The 15739-nt window shown below is 36.5% G+C and overlaps 1 protein-coding gene across 2 annotated transcripts in view; it reads right to left on the bottom strand.

Moving 5' to 3' along the window:
• Window positions 1-15739, bottom strand: part of NUP107 (nucleoporin 107) — a 42752-nt gene that overhangs the window by 14756 nt on the left and 12257 nt on the right. For both annotated transcript variants that reach the window (XM_060657024.3, XM_081796210.1), the window contains exons 8-17: window positions 14912-14960; window positions 12897-12968; window positions 12405-12493; window positions 10523-10601; window positions 8539-8652; window positions 4138-4228; window positions 3903-3979; window positions 1885-1944; window positions 881-1026; window positions 709-757 (exon numbers count right to left, since the gene is read on the bottom strand). In XM_060657024.3, coding sequence (XP_060513007.2) covers window positions 709-757; window positions 881-1026; window positions 1885-1944; window positions 3903-3979; window positions 4138-4228; window positions 8539-8652; window positions 10523-10601; window positions 12405-12493; window positions 12897-12968; window positions 14912-14960 — 826 coding nt within the window. The remainder of the gene's footprint in view (window positions 1-708; window positions 758-880; window positions 1027-1884; window positions 1945-3902; window positions 3980-4137; window positions 4229-8538; window positions 8653-10522; window positions 10602-12404; window positions 12494-12896; window positions 12969-14911; window positions 14961-15739) is intronic.

The following is a 15739-nucleotide window of genomic DNA, read 5'->3' as shown; positions in this document are numbered from 1 at the left end:
GAATACAGAGCTATATATTTATCATCTCTGGGGAATGAGAATAACCATAAAGGGGTTGGGAAGAAGTCATTATATAGGTCTTATTTATATTTTTGGATTATTTTGTTACATACTTCAGTTATTTACAATTTGTTAGGCGAATAATACTTAAAAATATTAGATTATTTTAAGATCTAGGAAAAGTCTTGTTAATTTCCCATTAATAGTTTTACTTTTCAAAAAGAAAGGGATAAATTAGCTTACATGCATACCCTTATTTTTAATGCTTATTTTTATTTTTGAGACAGAAAGATAGAGTGTGAGCGGGGGAGGAGTAGAGATAGACAGGGAGACACAGAATGTGAAGCAGGCTCCAGGCTCTGAGCTGTCAGCATAGAGCCCAACAGGGGGCTCGAACTCACAAACCGCCAGATCATGACCTGAGCCGCAGTTGGATGCTTAACTAACTGAGCCACCCAGGAGCCCCTCCGTACTCTTATTTTTAGATAAAACCAATCCTAAACCAAAGAGACAGAAATGAAACATTATTTAAGTATGCAGCTAAGTCTCTTCCTTTTCAAGAATGTCTCTCATTTGGGTAAGAGGTAAAGAAAAGAAGAGAATAGAACAGTTTCATACATTTTTTTGCCTTTCAGCTACAGTGCACACCAACATAACATTCAGTGTTTCCTATTCCAATTATCCTAAAATGTTCCTACCAATATTTACCTTTTTATCAGTAGCTTGAAGTTCTTCAAATACCTTTTCTAAGGTCCAACTTTAAAAAGAAAGTACAAGAAAGGGATAAAACAGTATTAATAATATGAACAAGGGCTACAAAATAAAACTTTACAGAGCGTATTACAAATTACCAGGACAAAAACCAAACCAATAAACTCACTTTACTTCCAAATATTCCCTGGGGAGTTCTTCAGTTTCATCCAGAGTCAGTACTGATGTCCGGATTTCCTGTTCTACCAAACTGTCCACCATCACCCGAAAGTAGGCCCACACTGTGTCTTCCCAGGTGTCACAGACAGGAAGCAGCTTTTCCCCCATTCCAAACCAGAAACATACACACAGTCAACGAAAAAAAAAAGGGAAAAACAGTTAACTTCCATTGATATGGACTATAAAATCATTAGAATAACATAAAACACTGTGGATTATAACATACCATACCAAATAATCCTTTACCACCCCCCCCCCCACATCTTCTAAAAAGCTCGAACTATTAACTTTTTTTTTCAAAGTAGGTTCCACACCCAACATGGGGCTCAAACTCACAACCCTGAGATCAAGAGTCGCATGCTCTGCTGACTGAGCCAGCCTGGCGCCCCTAAAAAGTTTGAAGTACTGAGACTTTTTCCTATTGAATTCACAATAGCATCAATTTTCCATGTTGATGTAAGATGGTGTTTCAACTAATTATTATAACATCCCTCAAATAACTATAAAGTGCAGGGGATGGTGGGGTCTGCAAGAAGCCCACACACGTAAGACAATCCAAACAGTTCCTGTGCCTTAGGGGCACACTTCTGTATAAAGCTATGGGCACTAGAAGTCAGCAATAAATGTGTATTGCAAAAAAGTGTGTTGTAACTAAATTTACAATTCTCAGAAATTAAAATCTGATTCCATGTATTAAAACATCACTTGGTGTACAGGATACATGAAATTAAGCAGCTCAAGTCACTATCCCATTTCACGATTATCGCTATCGCTGCTACTTCTTACAAAGTAACTTAAACTTATAAAATTTACCTGAAATCATTATTGCACTACATGCTAACTTGGATAGAAATTAAAAAAAAAAAGCTTATAAAATTTATTCTATATGATTAGAATATTTTATATATCTGATTTTGTTCCACAGGGAAAAAAGAATTAAAACAGACTACATACCTGCTTGAGATTCCCACTTAAAGCTGCATAAATTGCTCTCTCGTACCTATTAAAAAGCTCCTGAAATACAGAATATAAATTTGAACTACAGTTTTCCTCAGCTTGTCAATTTTTTTCATAATCTGAAATTTTACAATGTCTTCTAAACTGAACTTATTCACTTGACAGTTGTAAACTTTAGTGAAAAATCTAGTGAGGCAAAAAAGGGGAAGGACCCTTTAATTCGATGATACAGTCAGTGCTGAAAACTTCAGGAAAAATCAACCATCTAAATTTCGAATACAGGATGAAAGCAGATCCAACTGTAGCGGATGCTTTGATTATGTATCACTGTCAAATTTTATTTCAGCCAGAACCGGTGTAGGCATTTTCCCCTAAGAAGTTTCTAAATACCTAACACCACCTGATCCTTCTCTGAGAACATCAAGCAAGGCACCTGGATGGAACCTGTCGTGCACCAGTTTGCATCTAATTCCTAAGTAGAATTAATTATATTCAGCAAATTAGCCCATTTCACTACCACATTCTATTGATGGCATTTCCAGTCTTCTTATTATCCAGTGACCTGAGAGACTATCACTGTATTTCTGAGTCCTCTGCCTTTGTTTCCAATCACCCTCTTGACCATTCTTGCTCTCTTCCTTTCTATTATCAATATTATTCTAGGACAGGCCCTTATTACTTAGGATCTGAATAATTCTAACAGGCTCCTAACTAGTTTCTCAGCCTTTAGTCCATTCCATTTTTATTTATTTATTTATTTTTTACTTTTTTTGTTAATCTCTACACTCAATGTGGGGGCTCAAACCCATGACCCAAGATGAAGAGTCACATGCTGCACCGACTGAGCCAGCCAGACATCTATAGTCCATTCAATTTTTAAGCCTATTTTTCACTGTCATGCTAATCTGAAAACACTGCTGTCATGTGCCTTGAGGTTTTGATGGTTCACTGCTATCTGTGATATACTCATTCTTTAGAGCAACACTTGAGGACCACCAATGCCTGTTCTTAATTTACCCTTTTCAATCACCTTTCCCATTAGTCCTGTTACAATGTTTGTTTTGAAACTGTGAATTGGTTCCAATGCAACTGATCTATTAAGGAACTATTAAACATGATGCAAATTTCCCATAACATACAATTTCATCCGAAAGTAATACTAGGTGAATGCAGAAAACTACACCTGGTTGAATGATGTCACCTAGAAATACTACACAAAACTGAGATACCTCAAACATTTACTTACTACCTCACTTCATTACATGTGTTATAAGCTAAACCCATCCACATTGTGTGACAATTTTCAGTTTGATTGATTTCAGCTGACCTCCTTCTATACTTCACAGTAACTCACAAGCTGCAACCCTCTGGCCCTCAATTCCACAAGTAAACTTCAGTGCTTTTTCAAGGTAAAATGCTGTAGTTATTGTAGCATTTGTGTATTTCCTGTTTAACAGTGCTTTATTGAGTTTTTACCCTTTTATGTATCACTGAGAATTTTTTAGTATTGTGCTCTCAACTCCATTTTCCCCAAAAGCCCTGTGGATTTTTTGCATGATTTTGCATGCTGTAGTGATTTTTTAGGAATGCACAAGTCACATGATGTCATAATAGGACTGACTGTAATTCTTTTGTGAGCCTTCTGTTCCAACCTGGTAGACCTACCTCCCTTGAGTTGTCCAACCTATACATCCTACCTAGAATTCCTTCCTCTTTTTTTCACACCCAAGAACTCAAAATCCTAGTAATTTTTTAAAGTGCAATTCAGTTCTCTCTCCTGGGAAGCCAGGTTAGCCCAAATGTTTATTCTCTGAACTCACTTGGTACCTCTTTCATATTTTCATCTTTTATCAGTGTTTGATTAGTAGTTAAGCCTGACCATCCTTATTCTTCAATTTGATCAGAAGTTTTTTGAAAACAGAAACTTTAGTCTTACACTACTCTGAATGTTTCAAAGCACCTTCAGCAGGCCTTCAATTAATTAGAGTAAAAATGAGTATCAGTAAATATCTTACGTCTTCTGCCATTCTCCAACAACTTATTTTCCAAATCACTCTATATGGATTCCCTTCCACAGGTTCTAATTCTGTTCCTATAAAACAGTAAAAGAAATAAAATTTATAGTATAAAATATAGAACTCCTTATTTCAACAATTTCTAAAAACAAAAGCTGTGCTTCACAAAGATTGGCATTTAGAGCTAAATACATACCCAGAGATTAAATTCTCAGAATAAAATCTACTAAAATACCTCCATTAACATTAGGGTCATGATAGAGTTTCCAGCCTTCAAGTGTCGCAGCTCTCCATGCCTGACCACAACGTTTACAGAGTCGTTGTGCCTTTAGAAACAGAAAAAGAGCAGTCAGTCCTATAACCAAGTGTGATACTGGAAAAGCACTGTGCCTTACAGAAAAGTACAAGCAATACATATCAAGATTAGGTAACTTAAAGCATGATACTTCAAAGGGAGATGCAGACAACAACTAGTCATGGCATTTCACTTTGCTACCCTTTGCTCTTTGGTTCTGGGCTTGCAGAGGAGGCTCCCATGGGGCTCACAGGCATTTAATTCTGCTAGAGACAAATGGGGCTAAAGAGGTTGATGACCCTTGACTTCAAGTATTATAAAAACATTGTCAGTCTCTATAACGACAGGGTGCTAGTGCTCATTCAGCCCACTGATATTTGTGTGCACTGTGATGAATCAGATGAACTTAGAGTAACCAGCAAGATACATCAGTGAGATAGAGAGACCACCTCTTTAGGAACCATCTCTTCGTCATTTACTTCATATGGTTTGGGCCAGATCCTACGATCCCACCTCCAAACGCTAAGATTAGGCATGTGATCGAACAAGAATCATTCCTAGGACTCTTGCTGGAAATACTGGCAAAGGGACACAGTCCTTTTGCTGGAATTGCTAGCTGGCAGGAGGATGCAAGTCTGGAGCTGCTGGGGGCCATCAGAGACACAAGGAGCGGCTTCTTGAGAATGAAGCCACAGAAAGGAGGACAGGGCCAAGAGCCTGGGAAAGAGACAGTATCCCAATACCATCCCTGGATCCTGCTTAAAACCAGATTATGACCCCACAGACTTCCCTGTTCCACAAGCCAATCAATTCTTCCCCATGTAAGTAACTTGAGTTGGGCTTCTACCACTTGAACCTAGAGAACCCAACTAATGTAACTAAAGAATATCGTACCCCAAAACATCATTCTGGATTTATAGCCATTAAACATAATGAAAGCTATGTATTAACATGGGGAAATGCTTTGATATGCTATCTAAAAAAGGAAGGATAAAAACTGAATATAGAATCTTGAAAACATTTTTCTAAGTAAAATAAATTAGATACAAAAGAACAAATATTGCATGATTCCACTTGCATGAAATAGCTCGAATAGGCAAATTCAGAGAGACAGAAAGTAGATCAGAGGTTATCAAGGGCTGAGGGAAGGGAGAAACGGGGAGTTATTACACAATGTTACAGAGTTTCTGTCTGGTGTGATGAAAAGGTTTTGGGAATAGATAGTGGTAATGGTTTCACAAAACTGGAAATGCAATTAATGGCACTGAAATGTACACTAAAAATGGTTAAAACGACAAATGGTGTTATCTATATTTTACCACAGTGAAAAAAAATGAATAATGCAATATACCCAACTACTGAATTATAGATTTAAAAATAATTTTTTACTGTTTATTTTATTTTTGACAAAGAAACAGCCAGAGGGTGAGCAGGGGAGTGGCAGAGAGAGAGAGGGAGACACAGAATCTGAAGCAGGCTCCAGGCTCTGAGCTGTCAGCACAGAGCCCGACGCGAGGCTCAAACCCACAAGCCGCGAGATCATGACTTGACCCGGAGTTGAATGCTTAATTGACTGACCCACCCAGGTGCACCTGAATTGTATATTTTAAATGGATGTATTGTACGGTAGGTGAATTGTATCTAAATAAAGTTATTAAAAAACCTGAATGTATACTATGATTACAATTATGTTCAAAAGAGGTATAAAAGACAGGTCTTGTCCGAAGATAGTAAATAACAAGTGTTGGTGAGGATGTGAAGAAAAGGGAACCCTTGCACACTGTTGGTGGCAACGTAAACTGATGCAGCCACTGAGGAAAATAATAAGGAGGGCACCTGGGTGACTCAGTCATTAAGCATCTGACTTCAGCTCTGGTCATGATCTCATGGTTCATGAGTTCAAGTCCCGTATCAGGTGAGCTAGAGTCCCGCTTCAAGTGAGCACGAGCCCTGCATTAGGTGTAACATAAGCGCTGCTTGGGATAAGCCCCACTTTTCTCTTTGCCCCTAGCTCACCTGCTCCCTCTCTCTCTCAAAAAAAAAAAAACAAAACAAAAAAACAAAAAAAAAACAACACCAAAACCAATGAGGAGGTTCCTCAAAAAGTTAAAAATACAGCTACCCTACAACCCAGCAATTCCACTTCTAGTATTTATCCAAAGAAAATAGAAACACTAACTTGAAGAGATATATACACCTTCATGTTCACTGCAGCATTATATACTGTAGCCAAAACATAGAAACAACATAAGTGTTCACTGACAGATGAATGGATAAAAAGATGTGGTATATATACATATACCAATACACATACACAATGGAATATCATTCAAAGAAGAATGAAATCTTGCCATTTGCAACAACATGGATGGACCTAGAGGACATTATGCTAAGTGAAGTCAGACTAAGACAAATACCATAGGACCGCTCTTATTATACGTGCAATTAAAAAAATAAACAACAAAACATGATCATAAATACAGAGAACAGATTGGTGGTCGCCAGAGGTTGGGAGTGGGAGAAATGGATGAAGGGGGTCAAAAGGTAAAAAGGAAAAAAGAAAAAGAATTTTCATCATATGTAAGATGAAAATGTTAATAATGAAAGTTCTCATTTATTGAGTATTTACTGTAAGCCAGACAATGTGCTAGATACTTCACAGGAATTATCTCATTTCTCATATGAACCCAAAGAGAGGTGCTAATTCTGTGCCTGTTCAATGGATGAGAAAATCGTGGCACAAAGGTGATTAGCTTACTCATGGACACACAGACAGTGAGTGGTACAGCCAGAGTGACCACATTGTAATAGAACAGGCACTGAACTGAGATCACAGCCTTGGATTCCAGCCTTGATTATTTCACTGATTCTGTGACCCTGAAAGTCACCAAACTTCTCCAAGTTTCAGTGTTGTATTACTGTTTGCTTGTAAATGAGACCACTGGAAAACACGGACTATACTGAAGCTCTTTCTAGCTCTAAGAAAAAAAAGAATGCTAGAAGTAAAAAATAAGAAGAAAGAAAAACCCCATTATCTATGGTTTTGTAAAGGCAGTGGGACCTTGAAGGTTTTTGTTTTTCAAACCTTCAGTAATGTGATCACATTTTTGTTTTCTGTTTTTTAAAATACATCCCTATTTGCCACTATGATTCCTAGTTATTTTCCGTACCACCTGGCAGAGTGGCTGGAACTTAACTATTTTCTGAATAAATTAGTATGTAATAAACACTTCTTTTCTTAATTGGAAAAAAAAAAAAAAAAAGAGGGGCACCTGGGTGGCTCAGTCGTTTAAGTGTCTGACTCTGGCTCAGGTTATGATCTCACGATTCGCAGGTTCAAGCCCTGCGTCGGGCTCTGTGCAAACAGTTCAAAGCCTGGAGGCTGCTTCAGATTCTGTGTCTCCCTCTCTTTCTTCCCTACCCAACTCATGCTCTGTCTCTCGCTCTCAAAAATAAACATTAAAAAATTAAAAAGAAGAAAAAAGGAATGATGCTTATTACCACTTATTACTATAAGAAATTCTAATAGTTTGAACATATGTCTCTCTAAAGAACATTGCCAAAGAGACTGCAAAATAGGCACAAGCTGTTACCGTAAGCTTGGATCTCCTAGGCACCGGATGTCCTCAAGAGTCAGCAAAGCCATCCAGTATGTTGTCTACTTAGATACTAAACATTCTCTATAGAATATCTTCACTATCACAAAAGATCTTTTTTTTTTTTTTTTTTTTTAAGTTTATTTATTTTGAGAGAAACAGACATAATACAAGTGTGGGGAGGGACAGAGAGAGAGAATCCCAAGCAGGCTTCATGCTGCCAGTGCAGAGCCCGGCACATAGGCCCTGAACTCCAAAACCCACAAGATCATGACCTGAGCCTAGCCAAAAGTCAGATGCTTAACTGACTAAGCCATCCAGGCACCCTCCCAACAAAAGAGATTTTAAAACATGAAGTTAAAAGGCAGAAGTCTGAGGGCCACTGTAGTTTTCACAGGTAAATAGTGTCACCTAGAAGAGCAATTACGGTCAGACTCATTCTTAACTCTTAAAAATCAGAACTAAAAATAATGGGGATATGCCTAGGGTATGCAGTACAATTTGGGAAGGCAAAGTCTGACTTCTTACAAAAGATTTTCTATTAGAGTTGCATAAACTACAATGCACTGCTTTCTGAAGTAATGTGTTTCTCATCACTGGAAATGTTCAAACACAAAGTAGATCCAGAAATAATGTGGCAGAGATTACAGCATCGAGGAGACATACGAGGTAGTCACAAAGGTCCTTTCCAACTGAAAAAGTCTATGACTTCTGAAACTGAACTAGCAGGGTGTATATGACTTACCTCTTCTGTCATTCCAGCACGGATTAGAGTGAAAAGATATTTGAGTAATCTGACTTCATCTTCTCTATCCAGATCATCAAGGGGCATTTTCTGTCTAATGGGAGCATCAGGGTCCTATTGAACAAACAAACAAACAAATAAATAAACAAATAACAATAAATTCTTTGTACCCACATACATTTTAAACATCCCCAAGAGATGATAAAACTCTCAAGTTTATATACTGAGATAAGTTTATTTACAATTTAGTTAAGTAACAAAGGGAGTGAAGTATCACACAAGCATTCCAGAGAGCCATAGAACTGTCTGCTGCCCATTCAAAAAAGACTGTTGGCCCACAAAGGTACATACCTCCCTCAGACAAGGCAGAAACACAATGGCAGCCAAACCAGGCAACTCTTAAAAATGCTACAACATGAGCTGTAGCCTGTTGTAGCAACTGTACCTCCAAGTTAATCCTAAACAGAATTAGGTCTAGATGGAGAATGAGCACAGAGGAAACACTGAAGGAAGAGTCAATAATACATTCTATGACTTGAAAGTGCTTCTCACATGAGAGGAGAGCCATAGTGGGATTAAGGCCATATAAAACACACTGATGTCCAATAAAATAATTTTTCAAGAACAGATTTCTAATAAATAAATCTACCTAGAAGTTTATTCCCACCTATTATTTTTCATGGATAAAGAAATGTGCCTTTAAACATTTGGGATAACATATTGTCCTCACTTTTGCAGCAAACATCACAAGTGGTCTTCATGATGAATTTTAAATGAAAAACTATTTTAGTTTTTGAAAACGTTTATTTATTTTGAGAAAGAGAGCACGCGTATGCACGAACAGGGGAGGGGCAAAGAGAGAGGGAGAGAATCCCAAGCAGGCACCTTGCTGTCAGCACAGAGCCTGACGCAGGGCTCAACCCCACGAACTGTGAGATCATGACCTGAGCTAAAACCAAGAGTCAGATGCTTAACCAGCTGAGCGAGCCAGGTGCCCCTAACTGAAAAACTATTTTAATGTGACTCTTATTTTAAATGCTACTCTTATGTATGGTAATACATCAATTCAGAAAATAAAGTACATTTTAGGTGAAATGGCTACTTTCATAAGTATTTTGTGGACCGATACAATCATTCAGTTTTGGAACATGGTCTCTTTCTGGCAAAAAGGAAATCACCACTTTCCACATGTTAAAAGTAAACGATTTTTAGTTGTTTGCTACAGGGTGATTTAGCTATGATTTATTTCAAGCTCTTCCAGTAGCTTCCAAACAATTTTCATCAAAACCACTTTTGCTCCCAAAGAATTCTATCAATTTTTCCATCTGTTACTTACTTCTCCTACTTTTCATTATAAACATTTAGTGCACATTTCCTCTTTCTTTATTTCTCTCTTTCTTTATTTCTACAAGAATTAGACTCCTGTTTCTTCATTTCTCTTTCTTTATTTCTTTCTCTCTTTATTTCTACAAGAATTAGACTCCTGTTCTTTTCAAATCTATTGTTATTCCTATTACTCATATCCTAGAATGGCCTTTCTAACCTCAAGCTTATGCAAAGCTCCCCTCTCCTCCCCCACCACCCACCCACCCCCCCCCCCCGCCACTTTTTATATGTAAGAGGCTTCATGAGTCATCACTTTAAAGTTGAAGAGTCAAACCTTACTGTAAGACCAAAATTAATTTGTTTTTAAAGCTGGCAAATCACTTTCTCTACCTTCTTTTACAATTTACAATTCATAGGCAATAGGTTCAAATGTTCAAATACATTCCATCAAATTCAAAGGCAACCAAGTAGTTAGTGGTAAACGGTATATACCAGTCTTTGGGAAACCAAAACAAGGATCCCTATGAAGAAAATTCTCAGCCTTTAAAAAACACACACACACACACACAAAATAAATAAAAAAAAAAATAAAAATAAAAATAAAAATAAAAAACAAACACAAAACCTTGAAGACAACTTTCATTTCAAAGAAACTTACCAATTCAGTGACAAGGGGACGGACACTTCCTATATAAGAAGGCAGCTGCCGCTGCTTCAGGGTATGCAGAGTATTTTCCCTGCAAGAAAAAATATAACATTTTTAAAAGGAGTAACTTTAATATGTTTATTTAAGGAAATAAAATCAAGTCAAAGTAGAAAAAGAGAGTACAAACTCAGAAAATCAGGCAAAAATGCTAAATATAAAGAGGCATTTTAGGGGCACCTGGGTGGCTCAGTCGGATAAGTGACTGACTACGGCTCAGGTCACGATCTTGAGGTTCGTGGGTTCAAGCCCCATGTCAGGCTCTGTGCTTACAGCTCAGACCCTGGAGCCTGCTTCGGATGCTGTGTGTCTCCCTCTCTCTCTCTCCCCTCCCCCACTCATGCTCGCTTGCTCTCTCTCAAAATAAATATTTAAAAAAAAAAATTTTTTTAAGAGGCATTTTAGCTCAGATGACTAATGATGCTAAACATGTTTTCATGTCTTTATTGGCCACTCATCTGTCTGCTTTTGTGAGCTTATCTGTTCAAATCTTTGTCCCCCGCCCTTTTTTCTTTTACTATATTATTATATTTTTATTATTGAGTTGTAGTTCTCTTATCAGCTACAAGTCTTATATTTTTCTTCTAGTCTGTGGCTCGCCCTCTCTCATTTCTTAATGATGTCTTTAATGAGTAGTTTTTCATTTTTATGAAATCGAATCAATCTTTCCCAATTATTGCTTCCTATGATCTTTCTTACTCTTGCCTATCCGCAAGTCACAAAGATATCCTGTTTTCCTCTAAAAGCTCTGTGGTTTTAGCTTTTATGATCCATCTTGAATTAAATATTGGGTATGGTGTGAGGGAGGTGTTTTTTTGCATGATATCTCGTTTTTCTGCAAGGTTTGTTGAAAAGACATTCATTCCCTCATTGGATTGCTTAAACGCCTTTATTGAACACTAACTGACCATCAAAGTGTGGGTCTGTTTTACAGTTCTATTCTGTTCCACTGATCAGTAAGAAAAGACTAACTCATAAAAAGTGTGCGAAGACATTTACCTTAACTTTTTCAATTTTAAATGAAAATTTCTTTCTCCCAGAAAAATCACAACTACTCAAGATTTAATTTTTGACAACCACTGAATAGCACTAATTTCCTAGTTAAGCACAGAAAAGATATAATAATTGACTTGCAGATTTTGTACAGGCATAATGTTACTGAATTCAAATGCAATCTGAACAGTTTCTTCGAGTCTTAATATAAACTGTCCCTTTAACTTAGGGATGCTTTTTGGTTTCAAGGTCCTAAAATAATTTAGAAGTATTAAAGGATGTAGTGACCAAAGTTTTTCAAAAAAGCACAAGTAGCTAGAAACATAACAGAAGTATCTTCTTGATAATCAAATTACATTTAAAATAAGGTCCCACAGCCTTACCCTAGCCTGCCTATAAAAGTCCCATATGAGTTGACTCTCTTCAATCTCATTTCCTACCATACTTTTCTTTGCTGTGTTCAGACTGGCCTCCTTGCATAGTTTGTTTTCAGGATCTTTGCAGTTTCTGTTCCTGTCTGGAACAACTTGTCTCCCAAATTTTTGCACGTTTTGCCTCCTCTCACTCATTACCTGTTACTTCCTTAGAAGAGGCCTGTCCTGATTACCTCTTCTATTTAAAGTTGTACCCACTGTCATCTTCTATCCATCAACTCTCTTTTTTTCAAAGCTCTAATTGCCCAACAGGCTAAATATTTATTTGTGGTCTAACTCCCTTAAATAATGTCAACACCATAAAGGCAGGGTTTTTGTCTGCTTTGCTGACAGACTGAATTTAAATACTTGTTGAAAGATAAACAAAACCAACACTGAGTGACTTCAAGAATAAGCGTTTAGTAACTTACCAATAAACTGATTTTGCATAAAACTCAATGTTATCAGAAAAATCTCCAATTTCATCTTTGGCAATGCTCTCTAGCCAATCCACCACGAGCTAGGAAAGGAAAAAAAAAAAAAGACCATTAACTATAAAATCTGTTACTGTTTTACTTGAAATGGTACTTCCATCCTTAATTCAAAATGTTTCTGATTAAAAAATACCAACTAACAATTTTTCCAACCACTATTTTTGCTTTTTTAAGATACATAAATATAGCAAAAGAATGAAATTTTCTATAGGAATAATACAGTTCTTAAAAAGCTATTCCTGGAAATGCTAGGGCTATTTATTTGAAAACTGAAGAACAAGGTTCTTAACTCCTTTTAACTGTAAGTAAAAACATCAAAAAGAAAAACAGTTTTTTTAAGTTTTAAATTTATAAAAGTTTCAGTTCTTTGTGTGTCATTTACCTTTTCTCCATGCTTCATAAAAAAATATTTTAAAATTCTAATCTTACCTGACTTTGTCGGACAAGTGGATCTCTCTGAAATAATGTTTCCACCACCACTTTCTCACTGGCATTAAGAGCCTATTAAAAAAATTATTTAAAGAAAGAAAAAAAAAGATGTTCTAAGAATATTATTTTAATAGAAAGGAAAAGGTGAACCTGACATGTATTCAATTACCCATAAACATTTAACCACACAGCAGATCTGTACATTCATGTGTGAAAATTTTTCTTAAGCAAATTTCAAACTGCTAGATCAATCTGCAGCTGTTCTTGATACTTTCATTCTTTAGCTATTCGTGGAATTTTAAAACTCTACTTCCTCAGAGATGTTTAGGGAAAACAAAACACAGAACAAAATGAAACAAGCAAAAAAAATCATAGTAAAGGGCAGGATGCAATCGTGTGACATTATCAGAAAGTGAACATTTAAAAACTTCTAAACTCTTGGGTGGGGGTGGGCTAAATGGGTGATGGCCATTAAGGACAAAACTGTGTGGAGCACTGGGTATTATACATAAGTGACGAATCACTCAATTCTACTCCTGAAAACAATTATTACACCATATGTTAACTGATGAGAATTTAAATAAAAATTTGAAAAAAATAATAGAAACTCTTTCATTCTACATAGCAGAAGTTGATAGGTAATAAAATTTCACAATCCAAGGGCTTTCCTTAACAAGACACAAGATAATGAATGATCAAGGAAAACTTCACAGATGTGATCATATAAAAGTGGGAATGTCTACTTGACAAAGACCCCTTAAACAAAACTGAACGACAAGTAAAAGGAGGACTATCTTTAACATATACAAGAGGAAACAATAATTGGAAAATGAGCAAAGTGTATGATTACAGAATTCATGTAAGAATATTAAGGCTTAAGAATGAAGAATACTAGGGGTGCCTGGGTGGCTCAGTCGGTGAAGCGTCCGACTTCAGCTCAGGTCTAGATCTCATGGTTCGTGGGTTTGAGTCCCGCATCGGGCTCTGTGCTGACAGTTCAGAGCCTGGAGCCTGCTTCAGATTCTGTGTCTCCCTCTCTCTCTGACCCTCCCCTGTTAGCACTCGGTCTCTCAAAAATAAATAAACGTTAAAAAAAAAATGTTTTTTTAAAAATGAAGAACACTCCACCTTGCTAATAATCGATAATATACACATTAAAGTGACACACCTAATCTCCAATTGGCAACATCAAATGAGTTAGAGGAAGCATTTTCACCCATTGTCAGTACACTGCATTAGGAAGGCAAGATGACAATCTATCAAATTTTGACCCAATTTCACTTCCAGAAATGTAGGAAATATTGAAATACATAGATAAATACGAAGAAGAATGTTCACTGCCTTACTGATTGCTACAGCAGAAACAGTGGAAACAACCTAAATATCTATCAGAATGTCTGAAAAAATTTCAGTACTGGCATATTATGAAAAAATAAGGTAAACCTACATGAACTGACAGAAAAAACAAATATTGGTGATTAAAAAAGAAACTCTTAGTATAATGTATAAATGAAATCATACTCTATGTTAAAAAAATAAAACAAACCCATGGGGCGCCTGTGTGGCTCAGTCAGATAAGCCTCTGACTCTTGATTTTGAGCCCCAAACTGGAACTCTGTGCTGACAGCATGCTTGAGATACTCTCTGCCCCGTCACACACATACTCTCTCCCTCTCGTGTGCACACACTCTCAAAATAAGTAAACATTAAAACACACACACACACACAGACACACAGACACACAGACACACAACCATGTGTATATATACATATAAAGATGCACAGAAAAGTGTCTGGTCGCAAATTATTAGAACAGTAAGGGATAAAAGAGGACTTTTACCTTTTACCCTATAATATAAATCAATATTTGGTTACTTTATGAGATTGTATCTTTTACTTGTAAAATTTTTTAAATGAAGAAACTCAAGATGGAGGGTCAGAAATCAAATCCTATTATTAAAAACCATTTTAAGTTTTAAACATTTATAAAGGAAAAAAATTAATCTTAAACTTACACTAAGTACAAACATATTTTCATCTTCTAATGCAGACTGTATTCTGTCTCTGAGGAAAAATAACAAAATGAAAAAAGCTTAAATTGCATAAATATATGAAATCACCTTTTAAACTATATATATACACAAACCTACATTCTCTCCAGCATAAACAAGTTGAGCTTCCAATAAACTTAATCATTCTTTTGAAACAAAGATACAAGTAGTAAGTACCTTCTGGATCGGATATTGACATCTGAGCAAATCTGATATTTACTAAAAACAGACACTGCAAAAAGTCTTTCCTGGCTACCTGCTAAGGCACACACTGAACTTTCTAATATATTTGTTTTCACATGGCAAAAATTATATAATCTAATTTTCTTTCAGGATTTTCTCATCACAGTGAGAAAGCAGAGAATGAGAGGCAAAACCACTGAGCATCTGAGAGAAGGAATATTTGGTTAACTTCTTTCAAACTGCCACTTTATATAAAGTCTATTTTTCAGTTCCTTTTAAAATTTTTTACTGTTAATTTATTTTTGAGGGAGAGAGAGAATGAGCAGGGGAGGGGCAGAGAGAGAGGGAGACACAGAATCCAAAGCAGAGTTCTTTTTCTTGTCTATCCTAAGTACTACAGTATTTTCAGTACTTTCCTGATCTTATTTTTGGGAGCTACCAGCTTTATGATCTAATATTCCTCTCTTCCCTCCTCACTCACTCCTGATAATCATCTAATGATGAGGCATTAGAAACAGTAAGTACCAAAGATAGTAGAACCTATTTCCACACATCCTACTCTAACTTTTAAATTAATTTGCCTATTTGGGGGCCTGGGTGGCTCAGGTC

The sequence above is a fragment of the Panthera onca genome, chromosome B4 (genome assembly GCF_046562875.1).
Source record: "Panthera onca isolate mPanOnc1 chromosome B4, mPanOnc1 haplotype 2, whole genome shotgun sequence".
NCBI lineage: Eukaryota > Metazoa > Chordata > Mammalia > Carnivora > Felidae > Panthera > Panthera onca.
Note: the sequence above shows the minus strand (reverse complement) of the source record. Positions and strands in the feature narration are given on the sequence as shown.